The 16,817-nt window shown below is 28.9% G+C and overlaps 1 protein-coding gene across 1 annotated transcript; it reads left to right on the forward strand.

Moving 5' to 3' along the window:
* On the forward strand, positions 217-4,915 carry LOC109344681 (MADS-box protein CMB1-like). Its single transcript, XM_019583434.1, has 8 exons — positions 217-586; positions 2,337-2,415; positions 2,596-2,657; positions 3,057-3,156; positions 3,479-3,520; positions 3,621-3,662; positions 4,344-4,483; positions 4,619-4,915. Exons 1-8 carry the CDS (start codon positions 402-404, stop codon positions 4,704-4,706), a joined length of 738 nt encoding a protein of 245 aa, XP_019438979.1. The 5' UTR covers positions 217-401; the 3' UTR covers positions 4,707-4,915.

Below are 16,817 nucleotides of genomic sequence, written 5' to 3' on the forward strand. Positions count from 1 at the left end.
CCAGTATGGTATATGGCACTGCACAAAATAAGAATCATTTTTGGGTTCTAAGATGAGGTACAAAACCACCTTTGAGAAAGTGAGAAGCTATATATGTCAAATTATAAGTTTTTGTTTCCTTTTTTTCATTTATCTGATTAAACATATTTTTGTGGCTATACATATATACATACAGTACAGAGTTGAAAACTAAACATAACCTCATAAGGTAAACCTTTTTTCCAGGGTTTCCACTTTTATTTCATTTTGTGGCACTATTGTTTTATCCGTTTTGGTACCCTAAGCAAAGAGGGCATTTAAGAAACCATTCTCATCACTAAACCAATATTGGAAAGAGAGGTCCAGAGAGAGTGTGAGGGTGTGTTGTCTATATTATTTTAAAGAGAGAGAAATAAAAAAAGATGGGAAGAGGGAGAGTTGAACTGAAGAGGATAGAGAACAAAATCAACAGGCAAGTCACATTTGCTAAGAGAAGAAATGGGTTACTCAAGAAGGCTTATGAGCTCTCAGTCCTCTGTGATGCCGAGGTTGCACTCATCATCTTCTCCAACCGTGGCAAGCTCTATGAGTTCAGCAGCACCTCCTGGTATATATAATTAAATTAACCTGCCATCTTTTCTATATAATTGCTTTTATTGTGTGTCTCGTTTTTGTATATATATATATATATGTGTGTGTGTGTGTGTGTGTGTGCATAAGTGGAAGCTCATGTATGCAATAGCATGTTTTTAGTGCAAGATCTATGCTTTTTCTCACCCTAGCTAGCTCTATATGATGATTGATACACATAGAGTACATATTGCTATTACATACATATGAATTTTTAGCAGCTTACATAATAAGCAAATATATATAAAAAAAAATCATTTTTGTGGCCAGAATTGTGTGGCAAGTGTTAACTTCTGGTATCAGTCCTCTCAAAATTTCGCCTCAGTTTACAAATTTGCTTAACTTGAGAGTTGGGTGATTTCTGTTGGTGAAGACAACCCAGGAATTAGAACACAACCATATGATATTTTTGGAGGAAAAAAATCCCTTTCATCTGATTAGATATAGAAGATTAATTAACAACAACCAGGGTTTACTGTTATGATTTGGTGTCAGGGATGGGATGTTTGATGTGCAAAAACCTGCTTTACTTCACGTTGTAATTTAAGGATGATGGCTATCAGAGAGAGAAAAGAGAGAAGGGTTGTCCTTTACCTTTTATTTTAATAAGGCTGCAAATAACACCAATCCTTAAAACTGTTGTGGAATACCTGGTTTGATCTGAAACAAACAAAACATTGTTCTCACCTTTTGCAGACACAAATATATTCGTCTTTCAGTACTGCTTAATAACTTATAATAATACTAATTAGAGCAAATAGCAAATCATCAAATAAAATCTCTTACATGTAACTTAAACGATCTTGACCTCATGATCAGATTCTGGCTTATCCATTGACCAATTTCTTCTTTCCGTTTCCTGTTTTCCTGAATCAAGGGCTTTGTGTAAACAACATTCCTTATCCATTTTCTTTAAAAAAAATCGGTTCTTGTTTATTTTCTTTTAATACAAATGTCTCTAAAAAGGAAAGCTTTGGTGCTCATTTTAAGGTTTTGTTTGTTAGAAACTCCTATCTCTTTGGGTATTGTATTAGAATGTCTTTTTAATTTTCTAATATGTGACAAAATATATTGGATTTGAGGCTATATAACTTCGGTTAATGACCTCATATAGCCTTTTTCACTCGGCTTGTGAATAAAGTTGTTCAGTGCTTTCAGTACACTTTATATTATCATAGTACAGTCATAACTATTAGGTCAACAAAAGTTACTAGCATCTTAAGATTGACCATTGGATTATCAGGGTCTCCAAAAATGTAAACTAAGAAAGGTTAGAAGATGATAAAGGTTAAGCTAGTAGTTCAAATGTCTAATCAATTACTATTTGGTTGGTTGTATAGGCTGAGAAATTTCAATGCATAAACTTGTTGATTTCCATTTTGTTTTTCTAAGAAGAGAAAGAGATAGACACAAAGATTATCCTAAGGATTTCATAAATGTGGTCAAAATGACTGACACAGCTTATACAAAATGTAATGCTATCATCAAATGATACTACATAAAGTAATGATATTTAATTAATAAAACTTACAAAATGTCGAAATGCTACATTAAGTGTAAGGCTATATAATTTGAAGAAAAAACTGCTTATACACTGAGTTTGTTTTTACAGGGAAATAGTAACAAACCCTCAATTCAATAAAGTAAATAGTGATCTTCAACTTAATTTTGCAAATAAATGATCTCATATATTTTGATTAGGTTTTAATTTGTTTTATATGTCACAGCATGATGAAAACACTGGATAAGTACCAGAAGTACAGTTACAGTGCATCGGAGACTAGTCCATCAATCACTGACACTCAGGTAATTCTTCAGTTATTATGAGAAACAATTTTGTAACTTGCAAAGTTTCTCACATACATTACAAATGCTTCCTTAAGTCTGGTAATAACATATTTAATCTGATGCTCAAGACCGAATTTGTTACTACCTACTTAGTAATATCACTGTAAGCTCTAATAACAAATGTTTCACACTTGGCAGACGAAATATCAAGAATATGTGAGACTAAAAGCAAAGGTAGAAGTGCTCCAACACTCACAAAGGTAATTAAATTAAGATAATAGATAGATCAATATTATACTGTATCCACAAATTTGGCTGATATACATGGAATTGGATCCCATACCAATAAGACACACTTATCTTATAAGTCATTATAACAACCGACTTTTAATTGTTTCGTACCGATCATATAAAAAATAGATAAAATGAAATGACTTACTTTTTAACAAAATATTGATATAATATAAATGTATATTTAATTTTGTTGGTGTGTAGTTTAATCAAAATCGACGATAAATTCTCTATACTGTTATAACACGATCCGAATCAATTTGAGGACCATATTTTTTAGTTTTAAATGGTTTAATTTTGAGTTTAAATCCTGTTTAACGTTTTTAAGTTTCATAAGCGTCTTGTGACAATGATCTAAAATGCTGTAGGAACCTACTCGGCGAAGATCTTGCCCAAATGAACACAACTGAGCTTGAGCAGCTTGAGAATCAACTAGAAACAGCACTGAGGAATATTAGGTCAACAAAGGTGATGACATTAGTTGACATTGTTAAATTGTGATTGTGTCAATTGAGGCAATTACAATTGTGTATATTGTGGTCATGACGATGCATTATGAATGTCGTAAGAATTTAATATGTATACACTGACAGTGTAAATGATTTTTATACTGTCAGCAAATCTCTCCCGTTCATTTGTTAGTTACTATTGACTTTCAAATAAAAATATTACAAATCAATGGTGGATGATGGACTGATAGTGTAAAAACCTTTACACTGTCAGCGCGTAGATTTTAAACTCATGTTGTAATATCTTGGATAGGTTTAACTTCTATTTTTACACTTTTCAGACTCAATTCATGCTTGACCAGCTTGATGATCTTTACAACCGAGTAAGTTCTTCTTGTTCTTTTTATCTTTTGTTTACCAATAGTAGACTCCAGCATCGTCCTACTCTTTAACGTAACTTTCACTTTAACTGATTCTATGCAGGAAACAGTGCTTGTTGAAACTAATAATGCGTTAAGGAGTAAGGTAATAGTTCATTATTTCAACCTAAATGATGTTCTTCGATTCAAACTGTATATTATTATGTAATTTGTGGTTTTGTTTTCTTTCTTTTTTATAGACAAAATTTTCTTATTTTCTTTTGACTAGTATACTACTGTACATTTTTCTCTTTATTTGTGTAGATTAGATCAATTAACACTTGAATGATAGCATAGATTCTTACTCTAACAGTGATGAAGAGTGATTATGTGTAAGTTGTAGATTGGTTTAGTTTACATATTTTGTTTTTTATTCTCTGGATGTCATTTTCTTTCGTAATTAATTGATCAATGTAAGTGTAAGAGATATATAAGTTTAATAACAACCTAAAACTTCATGTAACTTTTTCATTTTTTACTTCTTATAACTTTTTCTCTTCAGAATCCTCTAATTTCGGGTAAGTTCATGCTAGTGTTAGAAATAGATGTTTATCTCAACTCTTGTCCTTTCATCTGATTTTTTATACGAATGGTAAGAATTGAAAGTCATATCATAAGTATATTTTATGATTTATAATTATTTTTCTTCCATGGATACTACTTTAAAATCTAACTCGCAAATATAGATCATTACGCCTAGGAACTAGTAAGCCAGCTGTTATATTCTACAATCTCTCATCATAACTAATACGCTTCTGATCAAAATTCTGTATATATGTTGAAACAGTTGGAAGAAACTAATAACTCAAAAGTTCCAGCGACACTATCATTGGAAGCAGGAGGACCAAACATCCATTATACCCACTTTCCTCCTCATTCAGAAGGCCTTTTCCACCCTTCAGGAGTTAACTCCAACTTGCAAATTGGGTAAAGTTTTTTTCTTCATAGAATCCTTTGAATATAAACTCATCAATTTTTCTCATTTTATTTTCTTCATTGTACTTTTTCTTTTCCATCAAAATCTAGTGCTCTAGCAACATAGTATATGTTTTATTCTTACAGATACAGCCCAACGGGTAGTGATGATGACGTAAATGTTGATGCTTCATCCTTAAATATGCATGGATTCGTCTCTGGGTGGATGCTTTGATGACATTGATTTAACATCCAATCAACACAACATATACTAATTATGTGTGTTGAATAAATCTTTGGTTTATTTTGTAATGCACATTATTTATCAATGTTTAAATGAATAAAAGTTGCTAGTAGTTTTGTCATTATAGAAATATTTGAACGTAGAATGTTATACAACTATATGGAAGCTGACACCTGTAAGGCTTTTATGAATGAAAAAAGTACTATCACTATGCTTTGATATAATATAGTTCAAAGTCTATGATCACCATGTGCCAAAACAGAAAAAGAATCCATCCATGGTTACTTTTTTCTTATCATCAATATGCTTTTTTTTCCCAATTTTCTTGTTAGTGAGAGCAACAAAAGTAATAATATTTTTGCACTCAGGCTTTTTCCTGAACATCCCTTTTTAGTTAATATTTTTTTATTTATTTGAAAATATTAGATAGGTGATTAGATTTTAAGTTTAAAGTCTGGTGTATGAAAAATATAAGATAAATATTTCATCACTCTAAGATAGAGTTCCGATGATATCTTATCACCCCATGAATCAAAAAGATGATAAACTTTTGTATTTAAAAAATGAATAAAAATTATTATTATTTTGTATTACTAAAAATGATAAAGAAGTAATCTCCTTCTAATATGTAATTGACTTAGTATCCTTCTAACAATGGACCATTTCCTTTACTTATTTTGATAACACTATAACTAATTAATGCATATGATGATATTCGTGCCAAAATAATAATATTTGAAACTTCTTTGTCACTAAAAGAATTATAATTATAAATATATTTATTTATTATGATAACCATTATTCAAGAAAATATTTTTTATAAAATGTTAATAAGTGTAACATCTATATATTGTTAATGTAAAAATTTACACAGTTATTATATCATTCATCACTCATTTGTATTACTTTTTCAAAAAGCTAAGAATCATTAAAAATGAGTTGTAAATAATAGAATGATAATATACAAAACCTTACGAAATATGTGTATATATATTTTTTCTTAATGTTAGTTTCTTTTGGAGAGATAAGGTATTCTTTAAGGAACAATTAGAAAAAGGAATTTGATTCTCTTTTTATGAAGAGAGGGAAACCAGATATTAAGGAATTCGACCAGTCATTTGTAACATGTATATGCTAGTCTTCTTTAAGCCTGTCCTTTTTATAGCCCAAGAAGTTGTGGACAAAATTGGGCTCACCATTGAATTTTGCTCAAACACCTGCCACTTAATGAGGGACGGTTAATAAGATTAAGTGCAAAAATCAATCCCTTCGTCTCTCTAATGGATTCCTTTAAATATATATATATATATATATATATATATATATATAATCAATAGTGTAAGTGTTTTTTACATTATTAACAAATTATTCATCATTCATATATTAATTATCATTAACTTTCAAACAAAATTAATAATAGATGATGTGCTGACAATATAAAAAACTTTACAACATTAATGATAGATAGATTTTAAATTGTTCCTGTTTTGGCTGTAACAATTAGTCAAAAATCAAAATGATTCATAGTTGTCGGTATTTATCCAACTTTATGTCCCAAAAGGTTCGAGTCAAAAAAAACAAACATTATCGCGTAGCTAATCAAACTCCTTTCGGTAAACAAGGATATGTTATCCACAAAGAGCTATTCAAACTTTTTATCTCTATCACATCCCACCTAAAACGTCATTCCATATACTTATGCTATTCTTCTAACTCAAAGTTACAATACTCCTTCAACAAATTTCAGATATTTAGATTTAATTACTTATTCAATTAAATGCATTAACATCAAACAAGGATTTTTATCCTCAACTTCGCCTTAGGATTGCTTAGATGGAGAGTGAGGAACATAGATTCTTTGTCCCAACAGGATCATGTCTTTATGTTCTTGTCCAATAAAGTATCACCAAATAATATAAAAATGTTTCACTTTAGATCCCAAAATGAACGTATAATAGTATAAAGTAGTTTGGTTAGTCTTGTTAAGTTATTTCCCTTCGTTAAAAAAATTGCCTATATTACAAAGAGGCATGGATGGATTTGCGTAGCAATATAATTATTAAAATAATTCTTAGACACTCTTGCTATTTAATTAATAAATATTACTTCTCTAAAATAAATTTTACTTTCAATTTATTTACTATTCTATTGTAACTTCTGTAAAATTATCGGAGTTGTAATTTTTTGGAGAACTCGTGCCTCCCTTACACAACTTCACTTTCAATCTTTCTCTCTTGAGCAACATGTGGATGAAGAGCACAAGAACTATAAAATTGTAGCTAGAAAATACGCCAATATTGAAATCAAGTAATCGTGGGAAAATGATACATGAAAAGAATGTTAAACTCGTGGTTAAGGGACACAATTTTTACATATTATATGAGCAAATTTGGAGCCTCTTGATTTAGCTCCAAACAATGAAAGAAAAAGAATTAATTATGGTTAATTTTTTTAATAGAGGAATAGTTTAAGACAATGATATAAAAACTGTACCGTACCGGTCCGTTGAACCAGAAAACCGGTGAATCGGACCCCTAACCGGTACGGTACAATGTTGAACCAGTCAAATATCAAAACCGGTCAAAAACTGGTGAAATGTTGGAAGTATGTGCCTTGAAGTGTTGAAGAATGGTTGGAAAGATGGCTCATTTTGTAATGAGTTTTTAAGTTTTTTTTATAAAAAAAATATGTGTATAAACCGGCCGACTTAGTCAAATACCGACTGGTTCGCCAGTTTTTGACCGGTTTTGATACTTGGCTGGTTCAACATATGTATCGTACCAGTTAGGGGTCCGGTTCACTAGTTTTCCGATCGAACCGACCGATACGATACAGTTTTTACATCATTGTATTATAGTGTAGATACACAAACATGATAGATTGAGTTGCCTTGAAATTTGTGTTAATAATATTTTAATTAATTAATTTTAAAATAAATATATTTTTATACATCACTAGAAGTATTTAATTTTAAGATAAATGTGAATATTTGTATGTTAATTTTGTATCGTTTTAATTGTGGATATTTGTGTCATTTTGTCTCATCACATATTTTCTTTCCTCTCTTTTTTTCATACCAAACAACTAAAAAATCATTTTACTTTTCACTATTATTTTATTCCTTAAGTTTTCTTTCCAAACCAAATATAGAGTAAGTGATTGTACTGACAAGGAACAAAATCATAATAACATCTTGAATGGTAGTGAGTGTCACACTAATACAGAAAGAAAAAAAAAGCAAGCGGAAACAAATATTATTTAAGATAAATACATAATAGTATGCAACAGTGAACAATTACCAAGGAAACAGATTCCTTGAATTGTGGCAAGAACCAAGATCATAAATTTTAGAATATGTTTCTAATTTGAATTAATATATTATTTTGAAATTGGATGCTCTTTATCTATTTAATTATTAAGTTTTATTTAGTTTTTTACTGATTTTCTTGTACTAGATGTAATTTTATTTGAGCTGAGAACATTTATATGTATATAGGGCTAACTCTTTTTATATATATTTTTTCTATCCACAAGACTCGAACTTAAAACCTTACATAAAGGGATCAAACATGTATCACTTGAACTAACATTCATTGTTAATTATTATTAACTTTTATGGTTCTTCATAAAAAAATTAAGTCAAAATTGGTTAATTATATTTATAGAATGGACCGCGAGAGTAACTTGGTCGTGGTTGATTAATTATTATTTTCACATGCAACTGTACCCTTTTTGGGTCTTTGTGCATAAATCTTGAGCCTTTCCCTTTTGATTTGTCTATGCAAATACCCAATTCGGCCAATCAAACATTAGTGGACATAAAACGATGAGACACTGAGACCTATCTATTTTCTTTTCAGGGTGCTATAGTATTCATGATGTATCGATGCATGCATGAAGGCTTTGTATCTTCAATGTTTCTAAACAAACAGTTATTTGCACGGATGCACACTTTCTCCATAAAGTTTATTAAATAAGTTCAAATTTGAAGGGTTCAGATTCATAACTTATAGTAACATCATCATCACATTTTTCACACTCCTAACACTAAAATGTCTAACAATTGTGCTACTTTTTGTCTTTAACATATTGCAACAGTCACAAGTGGGTCATCAGTGATGAGTTGGGTGTTTTACTTTGTTTTCCTGTAACAAAAGTTTATTAATTTTCCATCACCAACTGTGTTCAGTGTAGTTTATGCATTCATAGCCAAGGAACTACATCAAAAAAGAGTAATATATATGTACTCTAATACTCTTAATTATAAATTTATACAAAGTTGTTATATCAGCTAATATTTATTTAAATTATTTTTTTAATAGTTAATAATAATTAAATATGAATAATTAATAATGTAATTATAATATATAAAACTTATATGCTGTTGATGCATATATTTTTAGGTCCAAACACAAATAGTAGAAGGATTTGGATTTGGTACTGTTTAATATTTTTTTGTAAGTATTGCTATAAAAAAAAATTCATCTGTGTAAACATTTCATTCATTATTTGACAGGTGGATGTTTTTTCTCAAATTCTTTGGCCAATAGTATCCATTTATTTTTTGGTACAATTTTTTTGGGTATATTAATAGCATCCTTTATGTTAATACTGAAGTCTCCTATTATGTTTAATAAAGTGAGGGATGATAAATTTATAATAACTTACCTTTTAAATTTATGAAAACTGAGTTTCAAATCCTGGCATATTGTTTGGGGTTTATACACTAATCAGACTAAAATCACATATTTGTTTTGAAATTATAAATGCCATTTGATACAGTTCAATTTGTTTCCCCAGTATAAACTTTTTATTTACTTATTAAATCCCCATCTCAAACTTGTCATGATGAAAGTAAACCTGTATAGTAACTCCTTTCCAATTTTTTTGGTACATTTTTTTGGTTACATAACATTACCTACAGGTATCCCCACCTAACCACTGAAGAATATAATATTTTTTGACATCTCATTCTTCAATTAAATATTCGATATTGTGTATAAGAAACTCAATTATTTACTAGCAATTGAATTTAATAAAAAATTAATTACACAAGTTCTTTTCAAAATGAATTAAATCCATATAAGCTACCTTAGCAATTTTTTATAAGTCATATTTAGACGACAAAGAATAATTAATTCATATACAAAACATGACCAGGTGAGAATAAATAAAGAAGCCAATATACAAAGGATAGGCCAACACTTTTTTCTTTTTCAGCATTGATGATGTTTCCATTTTAATGAAGAAGATAGAATTCTGCTTTTATTTTTAAATGTTAAAAAATGTTGGCCATTGTGCTATGCACAGTTGATGAAAAGCTCCAAGTCACTAAAACAGTGGAACACATTGACAACCATGTCTTCACTTTTTTGTGTAAGTTGTTGATTGCTTTAACTTTATCAATTCTGATGTGTGAGCCTTTGCCTCTTTTGCAAAGACAACATTTTTCTGTATTTATAGCCAAAGGGTCCGGCCGCCAACCTCTATTCCCAAAATAATATCCTCTTAATAAATCTTTCGACTAATCCTTTTATCTACAAGAAAAGTGATATATATCATTTGTAAATCAATCATTAATAAATAAATTATTATTTTATGATATATTTATTTTTTGTGGGTAGAAAGATTAGTAAAAAAAATTATATGAAGATATATTATTTTCCATCTCATATAAAGAGAGAAAAAGAGACTCAAATTCAATGATTTTTATACTTCAAAATAAATTAGTATATTGGTAGCTATCAGCTTGAAAACATGCTTAATGCGTGCATATATATATATATATGATAAATATTTTGCTAAAGATAATTAAAGAACCTTAAAACGTAAATTTATATTAAAAAATACATACTAAATAAATATGGTTACGTGTGTCCTTGAAATTTTTTAATTATGAATATTTTAATTTATTCTTAAATAGTTTTTTTAATAAATCATCAAATCTATATAGGTTCCCAACCAGAAATGAACCTATATTGTTGGTCATGTAGCAAACAAAAGTGAAGAGATGAAATATGTTATGTGGAAGGTATGATCTTATTCATCAATAAGACACACGATTTATACACCATGGAAAAGAAAACTGATGCAGAAAAATAAATTTCTACATGAATACATAATGAGTCACATAAGTGCTCTAACATTGTAGGTGTATTTCTAACTGTCATATTGACTCTTTATTTCTTAATGAATACTCATTATTGCCTAACGAATAGAAACATAATAGATTCTGAGTCATATTAATCAACACTCCCCCTTGACTCTGGAGCTGTAAACTTCAAGCATTTGTCATAGGCTTATTCTCGGAACCGTCAAGATTGAACTTGGTTACTAAGTTCATTTGACTCTTATACCCTTCTTGTGTTTAGGCATCTCTATCAACTTCCATGTCTCGTTTTTTTCAATGATCATGAGCTTCTCCTTCGTTGCATCTACCAATTTCTGGTCACTTCCAGTTTCTTCATATTTTGTAACATCTAATGGTATACTCATAGGTGCTCCAATATTTGTGTGTATCAGTTGCAGCTTCTGTGTAGCATTTCATATAATTTTTGCGGAAAAAAAACATTGTATGTTTCTCATATCGGCAGACAATGCGTGAAAGAGACTATGTTTCTATTTAATCTTTAATCATGACTTTTTGTGTTCAAACAAAATCTTATAGCCTTTCTCCATCAATTGAGGAACACTTAACAAATTTTCATTAATTTGAGGAACATATAAAACATCATGAATTAATTTCAAATATGTGAAACTTTTAATTGCAATTATTGCTTTGCTTTTTGTTGCAATATATGTCTCATTTCCAATTCTCACTTTGGAAATAGCAGTTTTGTCAAGCTCTCTGAAGAGCTCACGATCATAAGTCATGTGGTTTGTACAACCATGATCAATGAACCAACTTTCTGTAGAACTGTTGGTGTCAAAACATGATACTGCGAATAGTTCCTCTTCTTGTGGTTGATCATCAACAATATTAACTTCTCCTTGTTGTTGTTGTGGTTGTTGTTGAGACTTGCTAATTTTTTCCATGTGCCCTAAATGACCATACTTATAACATCTTACATCATGCCTCCACCAACATCTGTTTTGTGGATGATTAGTTTTTTGCAGTATGAGCAAGGTGTAAAGACTTCATTATTGCTAATTTTGTTATTGTACTTGTTGTTTGTAGAACCTGCATGTTTGTAGTTATTACTTTGCCTCTTTTTGTTGTCTTTCCAACATTGTTATCTCGTAGTTTGGTTTGGAAAACACTGTTCATAGATGATTCTTGTCTCATAAGTCTCATTTGTTATTGTATCTGTAATGCATTCAACACTTTTGCCAAGGTGATGCTTGACATGTCCTTAGACATTTCCAGATATGAAATTGCATATTTATATATGTCAGGAAGTGTAACTAGAATCTTTTGAACTATTTTAGAATTAGAAAATTTAGTATCAAGAAGTCTTACATTGTTGGCAGTGGCTAGACGTTTATTAGAGTACTCCTTGATTGTTTATGAATATCTCATCCTTTGCATTTCGAATTTTTGGATCAAATTCATCACTTGCATCCATTTGACCCTTTCATCTCCATCATATTCTTGCTTCAAAAAATTTCAGATTTCACAGACTATTTTCAGTATTATTATTCTGTTAAAAATGGTGAGTGAAATTACTGCATATAGCTCTTGCTTTGGACTTTCTTTACTTCATCTTCTTCTCATTTTTAATTTGTGCAACCGTTGAATTGTGCAGAAGAGTTGGAATGACATAGTCTTGTTCAATGGCATCCCATAGATCATTATCGTCCAGGAAAGCTTTCATTCTAACAGTCCATACATGTTAATTCTTTTCTTTTCAGTAAACACTGGAGGTGAAAATACAGTAGACACTACTTCTGAATTCATTTTGACAATTTTAGGCAATAGAATGTAATAGAGAAAGTGTTTTGGTTGTGTTTGGTTTATGTTTTTCTCATAGATCCCTTAAAATATAGCTCTAGATACCAATTTGTTTGTTATGTAGCAAACAAAAATGCAGAGAGGAAATATATTATGTAGAAAGCATGATCTTATCCATCAACAAGACACATGATTTACACACCATGGAAAAGAAAACTCATGCAGAAAAATAAATTTCTACATGAATAGCATAAGTCACATAAGTGCTCTAACATTGTATGTGAAATATTCGTAATTGTCATATTAACTTTTTATTTCCTAATAAATACTCCTTATTGTCTAATGAATAGAAACATAATAGATTCTGAGTCATATTGAAATAGGAAGAAACTTTGATTACATAACTGGAAAATTTAATTTTTTCTGCAGGTATTAAAGTGGATGTAATGGATCACTGGAGGTGGAAATATGATTTGTACTCTTCATAAACTATAAACTATGAAGTCAGCATACAAAGTTTCCCTTCAACAAGCTGGTCCTGATGCAGATACAAAACTTCTTCATTTATATTGAAATCAATGGTTCCTCTCAAGTTGTATTTTTTTTTGTAATTTCCGATGTATAAAATAAAGTGCAAGATATAAGTTTGAGAATGTTTGAGAAGTCTGATTAAACTTATAAGAATAATGAGTCTTAAAATGTGATATGCAGCCTAATTTTTGTGGTACTGTATTTGTCCACTAATTTATTTGTGGATGTTCCCAATTATAACCCCAATCTAACAATCAGCCCTTTTGTTTAGAGTTGTCTCACCCTTTATTGAAATCGGTAGAAAAATAATATTGAGTTAATAAGTATATTTGTCTTTATGTATATTTGATTAGGTTGTGTGTTGAAGATTGATGATTTAACGTTTGATCGTGAATATATGTGTCACGGGAAACATTTTGTTACTCTAAGCTGGAAAAATGTAAGTTAGAAAATACTCCATTTATTTTATATTTGTTTTATTCTAAGGATATTGTTATGTTAATATTTCATAGATCATTTTTATTTTAAGCAATTTAATGATCATTATATCTTTCCAGAAATAATTTGTCAACTTATTTAATTCTAGTACTAAATCTATTATTTTGACAACTAGTTTGTATTATATATATATATATATATTATTTTATTAATATGGTGTTCCAGTATAAATAAATTAGAGTCTCATTAACTTGCCTCTTCAATATTGGAGAGGAGTCTAACTCCTCAATGTTAATAACTTCTGGGGTCCATCTCGCCACCATAATATTACATTTTCAAACAAAAAATTTCTAAAAAATGTTACTTAATTAGATATTAAAAATATATTGATGTCAAGAAAGTTATCGACATAGATTATAACAATTAAGTATTTTTTTTAATTAGATTCCTTCCTAATTTTAAAATGAAACTACCTTTTTAATATCATCTTATTTTCCAAAATACCAATTATCTCATGCAGTGGCGATTCTAGGATCTAGAGGCAGAGTGTGCAACATAAGTTAAAATTAAAATAATAAATATCATCAATTAAAAAAAATGAAAATAATGATGTCAAAATTACAAAATTTAAATATATTTAATCAAATAAAATTTATAGTTCATAGCTAATATTTTTATGTGATTTTACATTTTGAAATTGTTGAAATATATTTATTTCGTTGTCAATGTTGTTGAACATTTCTAATAAATTATAAGTCACTATATAGTTATTCATTCATGCATCTTCCATTCGATTACACAATATATCTTTTACAATTTTCATAGTTGGAAAAAATCTTTTTAAAATTGTATTGTTAACTTCAAAAGAAGATAAACTAATGAGAAACAATGTGTCTTCCACCTCTAATCAACTTATCTTAAGATTATTTATTCATTTCGAAGAAGCAAATTCCACAGTATTATATATATATCAATGATATACGTCTCAAGTTGATTATCAAACATCATAAAATCAGTTCAACAAAAAATCATGTGGATAAAACTTTACAAATTTAATCAGTTTTGTCATATTAAAACTAGAGAAGAAATCAGCTAGACTCAAACAAGACATACAAAGAAACAACTGAGTATTTGTCTTGGATATTCGATTATGAAGTTCCTCGAGTTACATATCTATAATATTATAAAATAATTTAATATAATAATGGTTATTTGTTTTTCACGAAGCATGTCATGTCATTTACAAAAGAATAATTTTTGGGCTTGTAGAATTTTAAGTAAGAGTGTAATATATATACAATGCTTAAATATTTATAGTCACTAGATAATCTATCATTTATTTGAATTATTTTAATTTTAAGAGTAAATGATGATTAAATATGGATAATGGATAATGCAATAACAATGTATAGAACTCTTACACTCTCAATATATGTATTTTTTCTCTATAAATATAATAAAAAATTTCCCCAAAAAGTTCCACGATGTACATTTGCACACTCTCAACACCACGTAACATCGTCACTGATCTCATGAATTACACATGTGTTTTTAAATTTCGGAAATAAATTATGTTTAATCTTAAATTAAAAGCATAGATGATACACAAATCTTTAAATTTTCTAAAAAGTTAGCTAGAAATGAGTGTGAAACAAGTCAATCATTCTATGAATTGAGAGCATCTTAAGATAATTTACATGGATTAAAATAATGATTGAATGTATATTGATTACGAGTGTTAAATAATATATTTTAATTAAACTATTCATAAGAACTCATACTTACTATTATCACACTATTTAATACAATGAAAACAGAATTACATCTTAATGTTTTAAAATTTTAAATAATATGAAAAAGCTTAAAATGATAAGAAGGTGATAATTTAAAATCAACTTGGAGTACATAGATGCACTGCTAGATGCAAGAAAAATACATTTAGTTAGATTTAAACTAGAAATCAAATCGATGATAATAATGTGATTATATTTGACATTTGTAGATAGGCTTTACTTCTTTCAGAGTAAGGAGAGAGCATTTATGGTGTGATGGCTTCTGTTTTTTATGGCAAATACGAAATAGCCCCCTTCTCCTCACACATATATCTTCTGCAGCAACTAGATTAGCAAAAAGTTGAGCCCTACCATAACTAATATGCTGGATATTATCTACTGTATTTATCTATGTCGACGGGTAATACATGTACCTCAAAAGAATAAAGAAGGAAAAAAAAATATATATGTTATCAATAGTATAAAACTTTTTTACATTATCATTACATCATTCACTTTTTATTATTATTTATTCTTAAATAAAAATAATAAAAATAAATAGTAAATGATGCATTGACTATGTATAAATCATCTATATGATTGTACTATTTATATAAGTATTGTAAAAACATCTTCGAGCCAAAAAAAAATATTATAAAAATATCTTTACTCATTTCCCCCAATTATTTCCTTACAATTGGAACTTTGTTATCAAAATAGCTCAATGACGTATATGAGCATGACCTGATTTAGGGATTAACAATACACAAATTGGAAAAATAGAGAACTATATATCATATAAATATCTTTTTATAACAGAATAAGAAATAAAAAGTTACATTGGTCATAACAGATTAAACATGATAAAGATAAAAAAAATGGTGTGTCAATGGGATACACCTCTTCTACAAAAAAAAAAACCCTTAACAAAAAAAAAGAAAAAACCAAGCAAAGCTAGTCAAATTAAGAATAAATCTAATAGCAACTCTCCAAACTTTATACAAAGTTAGAAATTCATTCTAAATAAGACATGTTAATAGGTTTATATCTTTCTTTGATTCATATCTAAGACTTGAACTTACTATTATCTACTAGATTCTCCATACAAACCTTCTTGTTCTCGAAAGACTACAACATTTTTGAAATTTTAAAGAGATGAAATTTCAACCATCCAAATCAGATAATAAACTAATGTTAATATCCTACATTTGCATTTAATCGGGGGATATTGTTGCACTAGGTAGGCCTTATCAATAGAAGGTAAGACTACTTCATGGTTGAATCACGGATATATGATTTGCCAAGTTCGATAAGAAAAGTAATAAGTCATATATGATTTCTTATCCATCTTTACACTAGACATACAAAAGATCATTGTTTTTTTTTTGATCGGCAAAAGAAAATAATTTATTAAGAGAGGAAATAATTACAGGAGAGAAAGAAGCTGAAAAAAGAAAAAACTAAAAGACA

Source organism: Lupinus angustifolius, chromosome LG01 (genome assembly GCF_001865875.1).
Source record: "Lupinus angustifolius cultivar Tanjil chromosome LG01, LupAngTanjil_v1.0, whole genome shotgun sequence".
In the NCBI taxonomy this organism is placed as follows: Eukaryota; Viridiplantae; Streptophyta; class Magnoliopsida; order Fabales; family Fabaceae; genus Lupinus; species Lupinus angustifolius.

What these genes read in the sequence shown, in the direction of transcription:
- LOC109344681 (XM_019583434.1), top strand. Translation starts at nt 402, where the DNA reads ATGGGAAGAGGGAGAGTTGAACTGAAGAGGATAGAGAACAAAATCAAC. An exon ending in GTGCTCCAACACTCACAAAG is followed by an intron (nt 2,658 to 3,056) that starts GTAATTAAATTA and finishes AAAATGCTGTAG; the next exon opens with GAACCTACTCGGCGAAGATC. An exon ending in TTGATGATCTTTACAACCGA is followed by an intron (nt 3,521 to 3,620) that starts GTAAGTTCTTCT and finishes GATTCTATGCAG; the next exon opens with GAAACAGTGCTTGTTGAAAC.